The sequence below is a fragment of the Myiozetetes cayanensis genome, unplaced genomic scaffold (genome assembly GCF_022539395.1).
Source record: "Myiozetetes cayanensis isolate MyiCay16 unplaced genomic scaffold, myiCay2020 scf1, whole genome shotgun sequence".
NCBI lineage: Eukaryota > Metazoa > Chordata > Aves > Passeriformes > Tyrannidae > Myiozetetes > Myiozetetes cayanensis.
This window is the reverse complement of record NW_026086604.1, coordinates 93530299-93548255: the sequence shown is the minus strand read 5'-3', so window position 1 is coordinate 93548255 and position 17957 is coordinate 93530299. Positions and strand designations below refer to the sequence as shown.

Below are 17957 nucleotides of genomic sequence, written 5' to 3'. Positions count from 1 at the left end.
TCTGCTTAGATAAAAGCAAAATGTAGAGTGACAAAATGGCCTTGTGCAAGACCAGAATGTTGCAATTTCAGTCTTTATATATGGCACGTAAATTCCAACTTAGTTAAAAGGAAGACAATGTGGAAAATATGTCTCAAATCAAGAGAACCATTTTGAAGCAAAAGTAGTTCATCAGGCAATTCCCACTCAAGAAAAATCCCTATACTTAAAACGCACTGGTGCACAGAACATACCTTAGCAATGTGGTCACTTTGCAGCTGCTGACTACATATCCCAACCAGATGGTAGGAATCTTTGCAGCTCCACTAACTGATGTGAGAGATGGGAAAGCTGGAGGTCTGACTGGTATCAGATTCACTCCCTCTCTTCTCCTCTCCCAAGTCCCAAACTGAGAGGACTTTAAATCAGCAAAATATTTTACCTTAGATGGCAGAGATGATGACACTTTAGAAGATACAGATGTTACTCTCAAATACCCTGACAAAAACACAGTAACGAACAGAAAACCATAAGGATCATTCAACTAGTGGAGCCCCTGGTGGTCTAGTGGTAAAGGCGCGGCGCTATCACCGCCAAGACCCGGGTTCGATTCCTGGTCAGGGACACTCCCCGGGCCAGATGGAGCTCGTTAGCCCTTAAAGGCAACCCACCTACGTCCTGAGGACCTCGCTGCCACCGTCCAAGCTCGCTTGGCCCCGGCAGATGAACCTTAGGATTAAAGGGTGGGCTCAGTTCCACGCACACTGTGTCTCACCTAAAAAAAAATCCAATGCGCAGGCTGGAAGGTGTAAAGACCTTCCCTGGATCTTCACTTGTGAAGACTGGCCATTCAACTAGTAAACTATGTGTGCACAATTGTTCCAGGACATTAGTAATCCCAGGCCATCTTGGATGAGAAGGTACCACAAACTGTACATAGAAATCTTTCTGCCTTACTGAACTCAATCTGATTGCCTTACTGGAAGTTCCTTTTGAGCTTCCTTCTCATCAGTGAAGCCCATACTGGGGTATCTAAAAACCGGTCCTGAAAGCACTGACAGATATGAGTACCTACAGCTGTCTGATTTCTACTGTTAACTTCCACCCTACTGTGGATGCAGCAGCAGCCTAGATATGAACAATTGAGGATAGGATCTTGAGCTCAGCTCAGGGTAATTTCTTTTTCCTTTGTCACAGACATTTTTAAAGAGAGTATCTTGGAATCCTTCTATGCATTTCTATTACTTATATGAATTAGAAAGCACTTGAAAAATAACATATGGGAACTATACTGACAGCCACTGCTGGAGAAGAAAAAGAGAATCATTTGTAGCCAAAAGAAAGAGAGGAATGAAAACTCTTGACCTTGTTTACTTATTTCATGATCAATCACAACAAAAGCACATAAAGGGTCCTGTATCTCTGTGGTGAGCAAGGTGAGCAAGTGGATTCCTGGTGTAATAGGGGACAAGAGTTGCAGACAGCCCCATCCTTTTTCCCTACAGGACAGGCTTCTGCAAGATAGATATTGTACAACACAGTCACTGAAAGGAAAAGTAGACACCTTCCCTGTAAGTGATAGTATTGGTTTTGAGAAAACAAAAATCATCCTGGTATAGCTGTTATGGACAAGAGAGTTTTCTAGTTAGTTATTGACTGCATTTAACTGTTTGGAAACACTTTCTTTAAAAATTTTTTGCTGGTGAAATATAAACAGCATTTTTATTACAAAGTAATCTTTTGCAGGTTAAGTAGAGGATAACCAGTTATTTAGAAATAAAAAAAAATATCCAGACCTTTAAAAAAATCACTATAAGCAAGCTAATTTAACTGGTAGAATTAAATTCTGCTTCCCTTTACCTTTCTGCAAACAGCACCAACCAGTTGCAAAGCACCTGGTTCTAGCTAGCACAGAAAAGAAAGGATAAAAGCATTCTCCTAACTGTGAGGAAGCAACATTAGTAGGCTGTATATTTCCCAAGTAGGGATACATTCCTTGTGTGCTTACTCTCATTTAGCAATTGCCCTTTGAATTGAATTCTATCACATTGAATACTCTTGTGCTCGCATTTCTCTAAAGTTTAAACAGTCCTTCGTGTCAGATGGAAGAGAAACTACCATTGGATCTGCTCTCCCAGATCTCTGGCACTGAAAAAGATACAAAAGGCTAAGTGACCTTAAACTGCAACCCAATAGCTGAGATGTTACTCATTTCCTTTGATTTACTTGGTATCCCATAACACAACTACAGTTAAAATAATAAGAGAAGGTACAAATCCATGTAAGATTAAGTTTTAACAGAGACGCCTATCCATGGTAACTCTTCCTCATGGAATCATGAAACAGCTACTGTTTTTTTACTAGAAAAAGTGATGAACATTTAAATAGGTTAAGGATGGAAAGGGATTTCATTTAGGAATATATCATAATTAAATTCCCTTTATCAGTTTTCCTTTTGATTCTTCTAACAAAACTCTCCCACATATAAACTACACACATATTCTTTACTACTTGGGACTGTGTGACCTTTTATAGATTTTTGCAAAGAAAAGGCAAGATTTCCTTTAGATGATTAGGTGCAAAGGAGTTACTTATTGCTAGTAATGCCCATAGAAACAGTATATATAAATGCTTGCATTCCCTACTTAATTTCATTGAAAAAAATCCCAGTGCCTAAAGCTAAAAGACTCCTTTTGATCTTATCTGAATTTGCAAGGGAATTCAGTAGAAATACTGAGGATGCAATTTTAAAGCTTTAAATGCAGTTCTGCCTTCACTGCTCACTCCCAGCTCTTCCCATCTTCTGCCTGCTCCTAGCACTAACACTCATGCAGCAGCAATGATGTGTTATTTCTGGACGCTGGAAACTACAAAGATTAACCTGGAAAGTGATCTTTTCTGTCCCAAACAGCTCCCTAAGCTTGCTGTATGGTCCCATGACTACCAAGAGTGTAGGGGCAAGAACACAGCAGCTGAGACTCAGGTTGGCTTACTTTGCAGCAAAGTCACACTGGTGTCACTCCTCTTGGACTGCATACTCCTAACCCAAACTGGCTCAGCACTGGCACCTGAAGCTGTGGAGCAAGACATCACTGTTGCTCCACCAAGGCAGTCTGCGCTCAGCTGCAGACCTTGTGGCTGCCATAGCCACTAGAATGGATACAAATGAAGCAAAAGCATTTTTGTGGCAGAAAGCAGAAATTTCATGTCTCTTAGTGATGTGATTCCAGAAAGGTTCTTGCCCTTTAACATGTTTTGATAAAGAATGAGGAGGGGGCAAACATTTTTCGGTTCCAGTATGACCAAAGTGAACTGAGTCCCAACCAGCAATGCTTAACAAGCTTATTTTATTATTACTAGGGTGATGCTAGCAGTCCCAAGGCTAGTTTTCCTTGCCTGTCTCTGTAGTCAGCTCCCAGGAGAAGGTGACCTGCTGTGGCAGGATCATGTCCAGTTCAACCTCCTTGATGTTATGAAGGTGTGCAACCTTCCTCCATGTCTCAGTGCTAACAATGGATCCTTGATCTAAAAGTGTAGGGAAGCTAAAACATCAGAAAAATCCCACCCTGCTTCTGCACCAAACCTAAAACATACACTTCCCCCCCTCCACTGGTTCAGCTGCCCATGGGACAGAGAGTTGTGGCAGGGAAAACTTCTGGCAGTAACTATAAGCTCAAATCATACTTCTGGAACTAAAGCTAAGTCAACGATTAAAAAAATGCACTGGAATTTGGGCTTCATTTGTTCTGAAGTTCGTATAGTCTAGTTTCCAAACACAAATATGCAGCTTAAGTAAAAGCTTCATTTAAAAACAAATCATTGTAATGTAAGATGTTTATATTTGTAGGATTAGTAGATAAACCTTAATTTTTTTTAGTCTTAACTGTAGCAGCACAGAGAGCAATCAATCACAAAATGAACAGTGCCAGAAGATTCAGATTCTTTACAAGGTTCCTAAATAGTATCTTTAAAAACAGAACAATAAATACTTTATATGCAGTGAGTCTGGAAAACATGCTCACTTCCTTTTGTGAGGAAGTGAGTGCTCAGTGCACACATTGCATCAGCAATTCATTAATATTTTCCAAAATCCACACAATTAGAAAAAATGTTAGTACATAAAAACATGAAGGCAACCTGCAATAAAAATTTCCTTTAACTACCACTGATAACACAGATGGAAGGCACAGATGGATTCAGGGACTGGTATAATGACAAGAAATACTATTTCTGGTAAAAGTTTGAGATAAAATGGGAAAAATACTTCAGAACAAAAAACAAAAGAAATCAAAAGTTGTCAGCTCCAGGAGTTACCAGGTAAAGTTAAAGCTTGAACTCACCTGAAATTCAAAGTAGATCATCATAGCAGTTGAAAGTTATTGGACTTTTCTCTAGAATACTAGCCCAAAGTTCTTCCAAAGGTCCGTATCAAAATTACACTGTGTTGTATACATAAAATCTTTCCTTGGTGAAATACGCAGTTTCCTTCTCACAATTTTATTATATTTTCTGAAGATAACTCAAGGTCTGTTATGGCTAGAACCTTGGAATGAACTTACTAGCAAGAACACAGGAAGTTATACGCTCCTGTTCCCACCCCAGTGAACCATCTAAGCTCAAAGATAAACTCAAGCTCCAGGATCACTAGATTTTATAGTAAAGTCATACACAGGATAACAAATTCATGAAAACATAGTGCACAATGATAGGAACTTTTTCCTCTATGTATCACCTCATGTTATTTAAGATGGTGGCTCATTTGAAAAAAAGAACACAGAACAAGTAAGTGAAAAATAAGAAGGTGCTAGAGGTTCACAATGAATTTCAAATAATGTGCTTTTGTACGAAAGATGTACAGTTTACTAACAGAAATCCCCCTTCACCTGCAAAACCATAATAGCTACGACTCAACAGCACTGCAATTACATGTCTACAGCTAATGAGGCCCCATGCTCCCGTTTGTCTCTCCGACCTTCTCCACAGCCTGTGCTTTTACATCTGCAGACCTCTCTTCTCCCATCCCACCACTGACTTTTGTCCAGATTATTTTGAGATCTACTTTAAAAAGCCATACCAAAACAACTCTAAAGTGACACATGGCAAAGCTATCCACAGAACAAATATGATAGCATTTTTTGTGTGAAAAAGCTATACTTAAATGAAGTTCTACTTTAAAGGCCTACTTACACACAGAACAGAGTATTCTGTTCTGACTTGCAGAACGTAAATGCATTTTAGCCTGAGCTGTACTTTTGTCTGCTGTGGCTTTTATTTAAAGTTACTCTAGTGGCATGTAAGGTCAGTTCATGTACATGAATAATTTAACAGAAGTTAAAACTGTTATGAATAACTAACAATCATTATGTTAGAAACCTGTCAGAATAAGTTACGCTCACCTCTTTATCCATACTCTCTAAATCCTCTTTACATAGGGTGTACAAGGGCATTGTCTCAGACATACTTGGCTGGCGTTTCCGCTTAGATGGACCAGGTTGCTCTTCATTTTCACTTGCTGGTAATTCTTCTTCTTCAAACATCTGCTGCTGGTGCGGCTGAACAACTCTGAAAAATTGCAGGCGTCCCAGGTAAGAAAGATTTACTTGATTTACAGCTTGTTTAGAAATAAAATCCTAGAAACCATTTACGACTGCCATGTCTCTACGACTTTGCTTAATAAAGTTCTGTGTTCATCAACACAAGAAAGATTAAGTCTCCCATTGAATACTTTTTTCAGTCTGAAAGCTTCTTATTCTACCTTTGACAAGGTACTCATTCTCCTGCCTTCTCACTGTTCTTATAAGTAACCATCAAACCTTTCTTGATACCAAAGCTTCAGTAACTGCAGATGCATTGCCCTTAAAATACTTTAATGTTTGTGCACCAGTGGAGTTTCTCCATCATTTGATACATTTGTTATCCAGGAAGCAATTCCTACATTCTAACGCATTTTTCCTGATTTATGTTATTCTTTTATTTTTGAGTCTCAAAGTATACCTTCTATTTCTCAACCTTACAGAGAAGAGTTCTGCAAGTAGAAAGCACAGCTCTGCAGCATCAATCTTTACTTTAGACATTTCCAAGATTCTAAGTTTGGATAAGATGCAAAACAGACAGTATTTCTTTTTGGCTAGTGTATTCAAATATGGTAGCATTTTCTTTTAATCTGTGTTTTATTACCTTGTTAGTTACTGTATTTAATCCAAATATGCAGATAAAAAAAGAAATGTCAAAATGTTCATTAAAATGAATAAAATAATCAGAACTTAATGGAAATTGCTTTACCATAGTAATAAGAAGTTAGACTGCATGTAGAATAACTTCTTTACCTTCCTTGTGTACATTTTTTCTGTGAGTATTACTTAAATACTGAAGAGTTGCAGAAGCTAAAACTACTACAGAACACAGCTTAACTACAAAAATTGGACCATCACACTAACTTCCTGAAACATGTTACAGCAGCCCAGCACCACCCAGAACTCAAAGGTCATAAAGTTCATGGGTCATAAACTATTTATGTTGGCCATAAGGTTGTGTGTGTGGGGAAACACTACCACAGGCAGGTATAGAAGTGACTGCATTTGAAATCACAAGCTGTTTCCTGTTGCAACTAGCAGGTGAGAGACCATGCTGTTTCTGAGGGTGATGGTGACTGAGGAAGAGTAAAGCTCAGTCTCTGCTGACAAGAGTTTCTGCATAGGATGGCTACTTCTCATCAAGCTGGGATTTTCAAGAAACAGCTTTAGATCAGGAGTGTCCCCCTCCAAAAAGCCACTCTTAAGCTATGCAAATCCAGTCATAGGTAAGGTTCTACAAAATTGTTTCTACTCCCGTGAATTTAACGGCTTCTTAGGAAGGTTATCTAAACATCAACATTTTTCTACATTAGTATTTCAGTTCCAGAATGTATGAAATCTGAAAGTCACCCAAAGCTGTCAATTTTGCTCATTTTGAGGGCTCACAGTTCCCAAACACACATCTCTCTTCTCTCAGATCCCATGGATAGGTGCAGGAAATTTCAGCTGGCAGGGGGAAGAGCCAAACCACTGCTGTGCTACCCTGACCTGCATCCCCATCAGCACAGCAATACTCAGCAGCACAGCAGCCATGTGCCCCTTCGCAGTCTCTTGATTCTCTACAGGGGAAAAACAGTTTGGGTGCTGTGGAAATGAACTAATCAAACTGTTTTTTATTACAGTTTCTCACCACAGCTAAGTTTTCTGTTCCCCCCTCACTGGCCCCCCCACATGCTTTCTATTTTAAAAGACCATTCTTTTGCTATTAAATTGTCCTCAGACAGTAATTTTCATAGTTAAAAGAGGAAAACAATAAAGCATTCCACTATATTTTCCAAAAGGATATTTTAAAGTATGACTTCCACGCCTTTTATAGGTACCCTAGCCAAGAGAGGTGGTGATATTATTTACATTCTTAGTGAAATAGAGAATGACAAAACAAAAGCTATAGGTACCTTACACAACTCTATTAAAAACACGAGAAGCTTGACCATGCCAAGAATTACAGAGAAGTTATATGCAGCAGGGCAGCCAAGCAGACTTTCTTAGACTAGAAATAAATCTAGCATATTTTTTAAGAACATAATCATACTGATGACAAGAACTCCTCCTCTTGCAGAATAAAATGTGATATCATCCTTGACTACATTATTGCACACAAATACTAACAGTAAAATAACTGCATTAATAGGTTCTAGACGCTTCTGTCAGATATTTCTCCCAGCGCTTTCCAACTGCTACTAGGTAAGAAACACTGAGCCTTCTCATGAAAGTTTTACAAAAGCAATATGAAACAAAGACTTTTTTAAGGTTTGTAAGACATTTTTATTTCCTCAAAGACATCTTCCAGGCTTTACGTTTTCCACTGCCTGTGAAGTTGAATAAAAATTAAAGACATACAAATGCAGGAATTTACATTTATTTCTAATCAGATGAGATTCATGAGTACTTTTTAAAAGATAATACAATATTCAACCCTGCAGAGGTTGGTTGGTGCTTGCCAGTCTTACACACACAAGGAAATACACATGCTGGGTGGGTTCAACACTTGTGGAAGTAAAAAGCACTTTTTCTGATACAACATGGAGGGAAAGCTAAAATAGCATTATCATCATGGAAATGTTAAAAATATTTAAATTCAAGCCATGTATTCAATTTGGCACTTCATTTGACTTTGCTGTCATAACATGATTTGTAAAATTAAATGAAGAAAAATAGTAAAAATGAGCACATAAATTCGAAAAATTGATTAAAAAATTGATTAAAAAATTTATAAGCAAAATTAGTTTATAGAGGCCTTCAATTATGGCTTCAGCCACCAACATCTGCTTGACACATCTTCAAACCAAACATTTGCAGCATGTTAGCATTATTTAAAACCAGGGTGCCACTTATAACTTCTCACATGTAAATTTCATCCATATTTTAAGCCTTGCCTCATCTGTTAGTGTATTATTAACATTCACTAAAACTTAACTTGCACCATAATTTTTTCTTTATTCTAGTCCAAGATGCCATTAGCATTCGTATTGCTTTGAACAACACTACATTACACATCTCATGACCTGTTACAACTTAAGTGTTTACTGCAATGTTTGTAGAACACTGTTTCTGTATGAAAATGCAAATTGCTGAGATACACAAGGCATGTCAAGGCTCTGACATGCACGTTTATTTTTAAAGAGGAATCCTTCCTCTTGTCAGAGAAGAGCTGCTGGTGCTGCTCTAGTACAGCTGCAAACTCTTTGCCACCCTTCTGCTCAGGCTGCAACAGCCATGACAAAAAGCAGGCGCTCCCATCTCACAGAGCTGAGCACAATGGTAAGACCTGTGCCTGTCACTACATTAACTGAATCATCTGTAATTCACTGGTAACAGTTTCACTGGAAATCGCATGCAGATATTTAAACTGATTATACCCAATTTTAAATTAAGTTTCAAGTTGAATCACAGAAACTAAAAATATTGAAATAAAGGGAAAATTGAAAAAGTTGTTATGAAATGGTACTTGGATAACTTGAAACCCTTTTCAGTAATCAGCCTTGCAAGTAGGAGGTTATCTTCTAAGCCCAAGGAGGTCTTTTCTTACAATAAACAAACCAAGCATCATTGTTTTGCCACATGCAGCTACCATGTCCCTGGGGGTTTCCTCTCACAGCGGTGCAATTCTGTTTCCCACTATCTGAAATTCAGAATCAGATGAAGATTTGAGAAACTATCGAAGATTATTGGAGGCTTTGACTATACCCACAACCAGAGTGGTTGTGAGTGTTAATAACTTGAAAGCAGTATTTGGTCACGGCTCTCTTTTCCTCCTAGACTTTACCAAGACTCTCCTCAGCATCTTAACTGAGGATGGTGGAACTGCTCTGAGGAACATATATATGCCCCAATTAAGATATCTGTATTCATGGGTCACCAACTTCACCATGAGGACCAAATCAACAGGAAATGATCATGAAAATAGTTTTTTTCAGCATATATCTTATGCTCATCTCTTTTCTTAGAGCTGCTTAGTTATGGGGTGAAGTTGCAGCACTGAATAATTAAATTCACCTTCTTAGACTAAAACATCTCAACTCTGAGTATTTACAGTCAAAAAAAATGCTGAAGTGAAACAACGGGAGTAGCAAAGAGACACAGCCTCACTGCAGCCCCAAAACCTCTCTGGAGCTCTATAAAACTCAACTAAGAGGACACCTGAAGTATACTACTCTCCTTTTCAATATGATGCTCAAGTTAAGAAGTATCTGAGCATTAAGGAAAAATAGGCTTAGGCGAGAACAAACTGTTCAAGTTGTTGGCAAAGGGAAAAACACTGAATGATCCATTCATATCAACCCATGATACTGAAGCATCTTACAAGTGTCATGACAACTCTATGTCGTAAGAATACAAGAATATGTATGACTTTCTCAGCTCTATTTCTAGACAAATTCCTTCCCACAAAATGTAACAAAAAAATCTCAAAAGCTTTTCAGCTCCTCTCTGGATGCATGCTGTGTCTTGATTATTTCAAGTTTTTAATGTTCATTTACAATCTCATAGTAAAAAAGGAACTGAAAACGAGACATCTTCACAAACAGGAGAGACTCAAAAAACCTGTGTTGACAGCAACAGGGAAGCTGAAATACAAAAAGCCTATAAACAGATAACAACTGAGAAAAACCAGTTGAAAAAATTTAACAACAAGAAGATAGAGTGGAAACATAAGCTACACTATTACACTAAACCTTTACAAATGTTAACACTGAAAGTGGCAGGGAAAGTAGATGAGAGGTAGAAAATTGTGCATTTATAGTTGTGATTTATATTTTTGGAGAACTGAATTGCTTTGTAACAACTGCTGCACTCTGATCACATTGTAAAAAGGAATTCTGATCACATTTTATAAAGAAAAGCTTTGGCTTCTTTACCACTGGAGTCAACAAGCCCTACTTAACTTGTTAGTATTCCAAAAAAGTTGAATCTTTTATGCAGATAATTTGGCATGAATTTTAGGTATTTTACACATCTTTAAGAGAAAAGTGGTGTTTTTGCAGTTTAACACAAATTTTGACAAAGTCCAGATGCCTTTGTACTTCAAAAGGCAGGCTGCCTCTTCCTCCTGCTGCTTTAATGTCTTGATTTAGTGATCTAAGGATTATTAACTAGCAATCAGCCATATGGCCTTATTTAACAATAGTCAGATAGCTACACCCTTCTTCCATCACTTCTGATATTTCTTAAAAACACAAATCAAATGCCCCATTTGAAAGAAATTTTATGAAGAGGAAAATTTTATAAAAAAAGAGCCAAATGCTATCAGATATGTTTTAGAATACTGGATTGTTTTCTGTTTATAAGACCCATTAAAAAACATTAAGCTGCCCCACTTCAGAGACAAGTTACTCTAGTATTTTTTAAAGCACACAAACTACACAACTGAATTAATCTGATTTGAGGCTTCTAGTTGCACTTCAGTGAGCTACAAAAAGCACCTGGAATTGTAGCATCCTGATTTCACTTCAGCTGACTATTCAACCATTTTCTTGGATTTTTTAGAAAGCAAACAAAGTAAAGCAAAGATGACAATTTGATCAAAGACAACAAAGGTTAAATTTACTACAGAATCTAAAAATATAGATGAAGTGACTCTTAGCTATGTTTTAGGTACCTGAAGGATGAGTGTTCACCGTGGACTGGTAAGGTGATGGGAGGAGCTGGAGACTGGATGTACATTGACTGCCCAGATGTCTGCGTGCCTTTCCTGATTAGCTTTCCAGTGTTAGGATCATAAAGTCGAACTTCAGGACCAGGCTGAGACTTTGGATGGATGGGTGTTGGGTGAAACAGAGCGGTCTGAAATGTGCTGGGTGTATCAGGAAACGTGGCAGGGCTATTCTCTCTGTTTGATGAAGTTCAGAAAAAACAGCATTAGAAATTTAAATGAGCTATGTAACCACAACATAAAAAATTAGCATTCCTTTATTCTACAGGATAAAGGAAGGAAATGGTTTGGAAGATCTCTGAAGAAACATTTCTCCACCCCCATTAAAGTCTCACTGAATATAAAACAGAAAAATGCAAATACACATAGATAATGCCATATTTACATTATTAAAATATTATTAAATTTGCCTTAAAAGTTCTAAAAATATGAAGTTATGATATGGCTTCCAGGAGGTTACAACTGCACAACTAGAGTAGTATGATAATCTGCAGATATGCACTAAAAAGAGGGCTATTATACCAGATCTTTGTATTGCTCTCCAAACCGATAGAAAGTAAGCATACAGTATTAACTTGTAAGTCACACAAACTAATTTTTTAAAGTACTAAGCTGCCTATGATGCATTTTAAACACAATTCTAGAAATGTCAGCAGAAACAGAGATCAGTCTGTGGGAATCACCATTATGACATACTATCCAGTTATGATGATATGCCACAAAAAAGAAATCATATAAAACAGCATTTTATGTTCCATGAAAACAATGCTATATTTAAAAGAGATCCAATTAAATTACATTGTAACAAATATTAGAAGTGACACAAAAATGGAGCTTTTACCATATGCTTTTATAGATATCTTTGAAATAGTCCTGTAGCATCAACACTTAAGGTCAACCAATCCCAAGTTAGCCTTTTTTTTTTTTTTGCTGTTCTTAAGTTCATTTTATATGCAAATATTTTCTCAGAGTTCATCCCTCCCCCTAATGCATAAGTATCTTGGACCAGCAATCACTATTTCAAACAGCTTCATTAAGGAGAAAATCTTTTCCAAAGTGGCTGCACATATTGGGTTAAGATGGAAGTATTTGCATTAAGATACATGTCTTACTGACTGAAGCTTGGGAGTGGGTGAAGTATGAAGTTATGCTGTGTTGTATTTGAAACACAGAAGTAAGAAAAAATGCCCTATTTCAATAAAATGGAAGAGTAAATTAAGATAGATAGGAAGACTAACATTCATCTAGACATCCAAAAATGTTCGTGATTCACTGTACACATCTGAGAACTCTGCTGTGTCAGACCTCTGAGACAAATTAGGCATCTCATACAAGTATTCCAAGGTTTGATTAAAAAACATCTGATAGTACTTTTTAAAAACTAAGTATTCTAGTCAAGCCGTAAGTAGGCTACATCGCTTTCCTAACTTATAGGGATTCCATGTCTCTACCTAGTCTCCCATTTGATAAAAGGTCTCACTTTCTGGATGTTTCTTCTTTTGGCACCTTTGAGGCATTTGAAGCCTTGCACACACACATTATTCTGCCCACAAAGGGTATCTTTACCTTGTAAGCAGAAAGCAAATTGCTAGCCTACTCAGTCACTCCAATAACAGTTTAATACAGAAAATCCAATATGCTATGCCCCTTCCTGCCTAAACATGGAAGGGAAGGTCCTCCATTAGGTTCACAAGATGCTGCTAATGTGGATCTATCCAAACAGGTAAGTCAAGAAGCAGAAGCTGGCTCTACAATATTTTGTCATGAGCTGTTTCAGCCATGTCACTTTCCTGAAGGGGACTGCTATTGATAGCCTTCTGACTTCCTCTGCATTAATAAAGTTTTGGGCTGCCACTTCTATTTACTGTCATACTAGTCCACTAATTATTTTCTACTTTTTCTCTTTCAACATTTTTTCTTATCCCAAAACCACCTCTCACTACTTCCTTTCTTCCAGTTTTTGCTTCTATCTTCATACCTTCCAATTCTTATTAGAATTTTCTGTGGTATTTTTCTGTTTCTCCCTTCCTCCTCACTACCAAGTGTCAGAAAAAAATGCCAATTTTTCATGTTGTGGAAGTGTGCACATTTTTTTGGCAGCACAAACGATCCTGCACCATAGTGGCATTCCCTATGTTAGCCTGTGGATGAACTGACAAGATCAACTTCTCCAGCTGAGAACCGCTAATAACATTAATTGCTAAAGAAACTGCTGTTACTACAAGTTTCTTCCCATTGTGCTACTTGCAGAACTGCCTCCTGATTCCCTGAGAGTCCTCAGTTTAAGCAGAACAGAAATGGACAAAAATGGGGAGTTTTTCCATAAAATCTGTAAGTATTGCACACCATTCTGAATTTGTCAGAAACGAACTTTATAGCTGCGTTAACAAATCAGCATCACTATATGAATAACCTATTTTCATGGTCCCTATTCCCCCAAGTTACCACTTACCTGTGTGTTTTGATGTAGTCATCCTTCAAGGGAAAGAGCTGTTCCTCAACCTTGTCCCAGCGCTCCAGGCAGCTCCACAGCCAATCGGGGTTTACAACATGGAGGTCCTTGCAGTCCTGAGCTTGCCGTACTTTTTCTGTGCCTGTTACAAAGCCAAACATAACATTAAAGTGTTCCCAGACACACAGAAGACAAAAAAGTGTAGAGTTAAAATTAAGAAAATTTTGTCATCAATCTTACAGGAAAAAAAAAGGCAAAAATTCCCCTGAATCCAAAAACCAATCCCAACTAATAAAAGTGAGAATCTAAATAAGACACGGTAACCTCAGCCTCAAACTGGATGAAGGTAACTTTGTAAAGAACTAGCATTATGGAAGTAGTACACTAAAATTTACATAGAAAACCTCTGCCTCTTCATGTTAGCCCAAATAACAATACAAGTGCATTTTGTATTTAATTTCCTTCATTTACATTTGTCAGAGTTTCAGCAGAAGCAATTTTTCAATGTTATTAAAGCCTATTTTACCAAAGTGACTTTGGGGGTTTGTGTGGGGTATTTTGGGGTTTTGTTTTATTTCAGTTTTTGTTTTTATTTTGTTTTGGTTTGTGTGTTTGGGCTGTTTTTGTTTTGGTTTGTTGGTTTTGTTTGTTTTGGGTTTATTTGTTTTGGGTTGTTTTTGCTTGGTTTGGTTTTTGGTTTTGCTTGTTCTGTTTGATTTGTTTTGGTTTTGCGGTTTGATTTGGTTTTAATTGGTTTGGTTTTGTTATTGTTTGATTTTGTTTGGTTTACTTGGTTTTGTTTAGTTTGTTTTTGTTTTGGGTTCTTGTTTTGTTTGTTTATTTGGTTTGGTTTTGGGTTGGCTTTGGTTAATTTTGTTTTAGTTTCTTTTGTTTGCTTGGGGTTTTGTTTTGCTTGGGATTGTTTTGTTTTGGTTTTATGTGGTTTGCTTTTGTTTGTTGTTTTTTGTTTTCTTTTTTGGTTGTTTAGGTTATCAGACACAAATAGCAACACTCTCCCTGCACATAACAGCTCTGGAGCTGACTGAATACAACATACAATAGCACTGATTTCACTAATAAGCACACAGAACAGTTAACCTGAGTTGGTGATACAGCTGAATAGATGGACTATGCTGCTACTTTTGGACTTCATCAGGGGAAACCTGGATGAAAACACAGAACTTCATTCACCTCATGTTAAATCTATGAAGTTACAGGAGAAGATGGCTTCCTTCAACTGTTTTTAAAGTTGATGTTTCTGCACTGATGATGTCAGGTACTTCATCTTGCACCCCCTTCCTCCCCACCCCCACATTCTGCATTCACGCATATCCAATTGTTTCATAACAGATGTATGCTGATGAGACAAGTAAATTCTTCTTCTAGTCTAAAAAACAAAAGCTAAAATGGTACTATTACATATGAAGTTGTTACTGTTCTGAAACAACTGCTCAGAAAGGTATAGGCCGTTAACATAACCTAAAGTTGCACAAGAAAGATGCAGACCTGCTGGAGCAAGTCCAGAGGAAGCCACAAAGATGATCAGAGGCCTGGAGCACCTGCCCTACAAGGACAGGCTGTGAGTTTGCCCTGTTCAGCCTGGAGAAGAGGAGGCTCCAGGAAGACCTCACTGCAGCCTCCCAATACTTAAAGGGGGCTTATAAAAAAGGGAGAATGACTTTTTACACAGAAGGATAGTGGATAGTGATAGGACAAGGAAGTGGAATGGTTTTAAATTAAGAGGAGATATTTAGATTAGATATTAGGAAGAAGTTCTTTATTCACAGGATAGTGAGGCACTGGAACAGGTTGCCCAGAGAAGCTCTGTATGCCCCATCTCTGGAAGTGTTCAAGGCCTGGTTAGATGGGGCTCTGAGCAACCTGGAAGCTGTCCCTGCCCCTGGCAGGGATGTTGGAACTATATGATCTTTAACATCTCTTCCAACCCAAAACATTCTATGATACTATGAAAGTTGGTGACATGAAGACTTGTGTGTAACCAAACCCACCTCCTGAGGGTCAGAAATCTTACTTTTCTCACCTCTGCAACATCAAGGCTTTCTGCTTCCTCCACATTTCTAAAGCACTGCTGCTTATTGTACACCCCACCATAGTGAAAATTGCACGAGGCAACACAACAGCGTCCTCCCAGGGAGTGCTTTCTGTTCCGAGTTGGTATCTTCACAAGGTAAGATTTCACATGCATAATGTTCTTAGAGCAAGATTTGGTGAAACACCAAATTTAACTGGGTAGGAGAAATAGTAGTGCAATACTTAACATGCTTGCCTTCTCCTCTCCCTTTCCCCAGTGTATCATCTTCTTTTGGAAGTATGCTTCTTAAAACAAAACATCAGAAAGATACAGTACTTCTGACACAGTTAAAAACATCTGAATTATCCAGCTGGGCTGAAAAACCACTTAGAAAAAAACTGTTTACCTGGACTACTTTTTTTGCATTGTTATCTAATCACCTTTCCCTACTTCAAATTCTAAAGTCATCCCAAAAAGTTATAAATAAAGGCACACAAGACTATGCACGTGAAGCAGTTAGGGTCCAAATTAATCACATCTACTTCCTGACAGATACAGGCTGAAGTACATAATACTGGGAAAAATGTTATTTTCAAACCTGGGGAAGGTACCCACCAATTGTACTTCTGATCTTGCAAACAAATGTTGAAAACACGCCACCCATTAATGTTGTCAATTCATTACTAAAAAGGCAAGAAAAATCAGTAACACAACAATAAACTTCTACAAGCTGTTCTACAGGACACAATTTTCACTAGAGCAGTTAATTTTGTCTTATCCAAAGTATGGAACACACTTGGCACTTAAGCAACATAGACAAACAAGAGTTAAGTTGTATATTTAGGAAGACTAAGAAATGTTATAACTGCATATTTGGCTACGTTCACGTTACCATGTAGTACAGCCCAACAGGGAGATCTTGCAGGGCAAAAGGGTGCTGGAGGAGCCATGCTCAGGAATCTTCCTTTGGATTAGCCCTGCCCAGTCCTGTGGGCCAAATGCCAGTGAGTGCTTCATTGACTGCAACCTCCAACTCAATCTCACCCATGAGAAACCCCATGTGTGTGCTGAGGGTTGTGCCAGGACAAACCAAAGTACACGATGGGGTGCAGCCACCAGAGACACTCAGGAAACACTCTCCTGATTCCAACACTCCAAAATCAACACATCCTCATTGCAGTTTGTAACCAGGTTGCCAGACATTGCTTGGAAAATATGATCACTAAAAAGTTTATTTCTCTTCAGATAATTTTTATACATAGATCTTTATTTACAATCAAATCCTGAAGCTCTTCTGCAATAACACTAAGACAAGGCAGACTGACCACAGTGTTTTGTCTAACAAAAATTAAGGGATCACAAAATGGCAGCATATGTGCTGTTCCAAGGCTACACCTAAAGTCCAGCTTTAACACTGCACTGTGCTTTACCAACAAAAGCAATAGGGTTACCTGGTCAGTGCCTGAATTTAGAGCAGTGCTTAACTGGATTTTTTTTTTAAAGACACAGGCCTCAAAAATATTTTTCAGAAAAAAAACCCTGTTGACACATCACAACTATAGGAAGTGACATGGAATCAAATATATTTTGAAAAAGAAAAGAAAAATTCAGGGTCAAAACTTGATGTATTTTCATCCCTACCACACTGCAGTAATTTTTGACTGATCTGAACAGCTGTATCTGCTCCACCAGCAAAAACTCAATACAAAAATCAACTACAGTGTCTTTCACCTGTTCGGGAAGGAAAATAAGGTTTATGAAATAGTGTGGTAACTGCTTAGCCAGGTGTGTACACAGCTATAACAACTCATCATACAGTGATGAGTTTACTGATGCTTAAAGCAAAGAGCAGATGTTTCAAAAACTGAAGTAAGATTTAGGCAAGTGGAAAGGACTACAGGGTAGCCTTTTCTCAGGCACTCAGATTTATGACAGGTGATTAGATGATCCTTGTGTTTCAGGCAGATAGTACGTCCTGTCCTATATAATGAAGAAAATCCTAATTTTCTCCAATAACAAGGATTTATTTAATTTCAGAATTCAGAGTACCTGTGTCCACAGCGAAACAAGCTGCCTGTCTCCAGAGAAAGAGACAACTATACACAAAGGACAAAGGAAATTTAAATTATTTACTCTAACATGCTGGAAAGGATGCTGTAAATACAACCTAAAATGGTTTTCAGTAGCTATTCAATTTAATGCACCAAGCTGTGATGAGGTCACTTTGCAGGAGGAAAACCTGCAAAGTAACCTCAGGGGCACTCTGTTTCA

The 17957-nt window shown here is 38.0% G+C and overlaps 1 protein-coding gene across 2 annotated transcripts in view; it reads right to left on the bottom strand.

Moving 5' to 3' along the window:
• The window catches only part of CTDP1 (CTD phosphatase subunit 1), a 103897-nt gene that overhangs the window by 46711 nt on the left and 39229 nt on the right, over positions 1-17957 (bottom strand). For both annotated transcript variants that reach the window (XM_050308567.1, XM_050308562.1), the window contains exons 9-11: positions 13655-13796; positions 11149-11379; positions 5376-5541 (exon numbers count right to left, since the gene is read on the bottom strand). In XM_050308567.1, coding sequence (XP_050164524.1) covers positions 5376-5541; positions 11149-11379; positions 13655-13796 — 539 coding nt within the window. The remainder of the gene's footprint in view (positions 1-5375; positions 5542-11148; positions 11380-13654; positions 13797-17957) is intronic.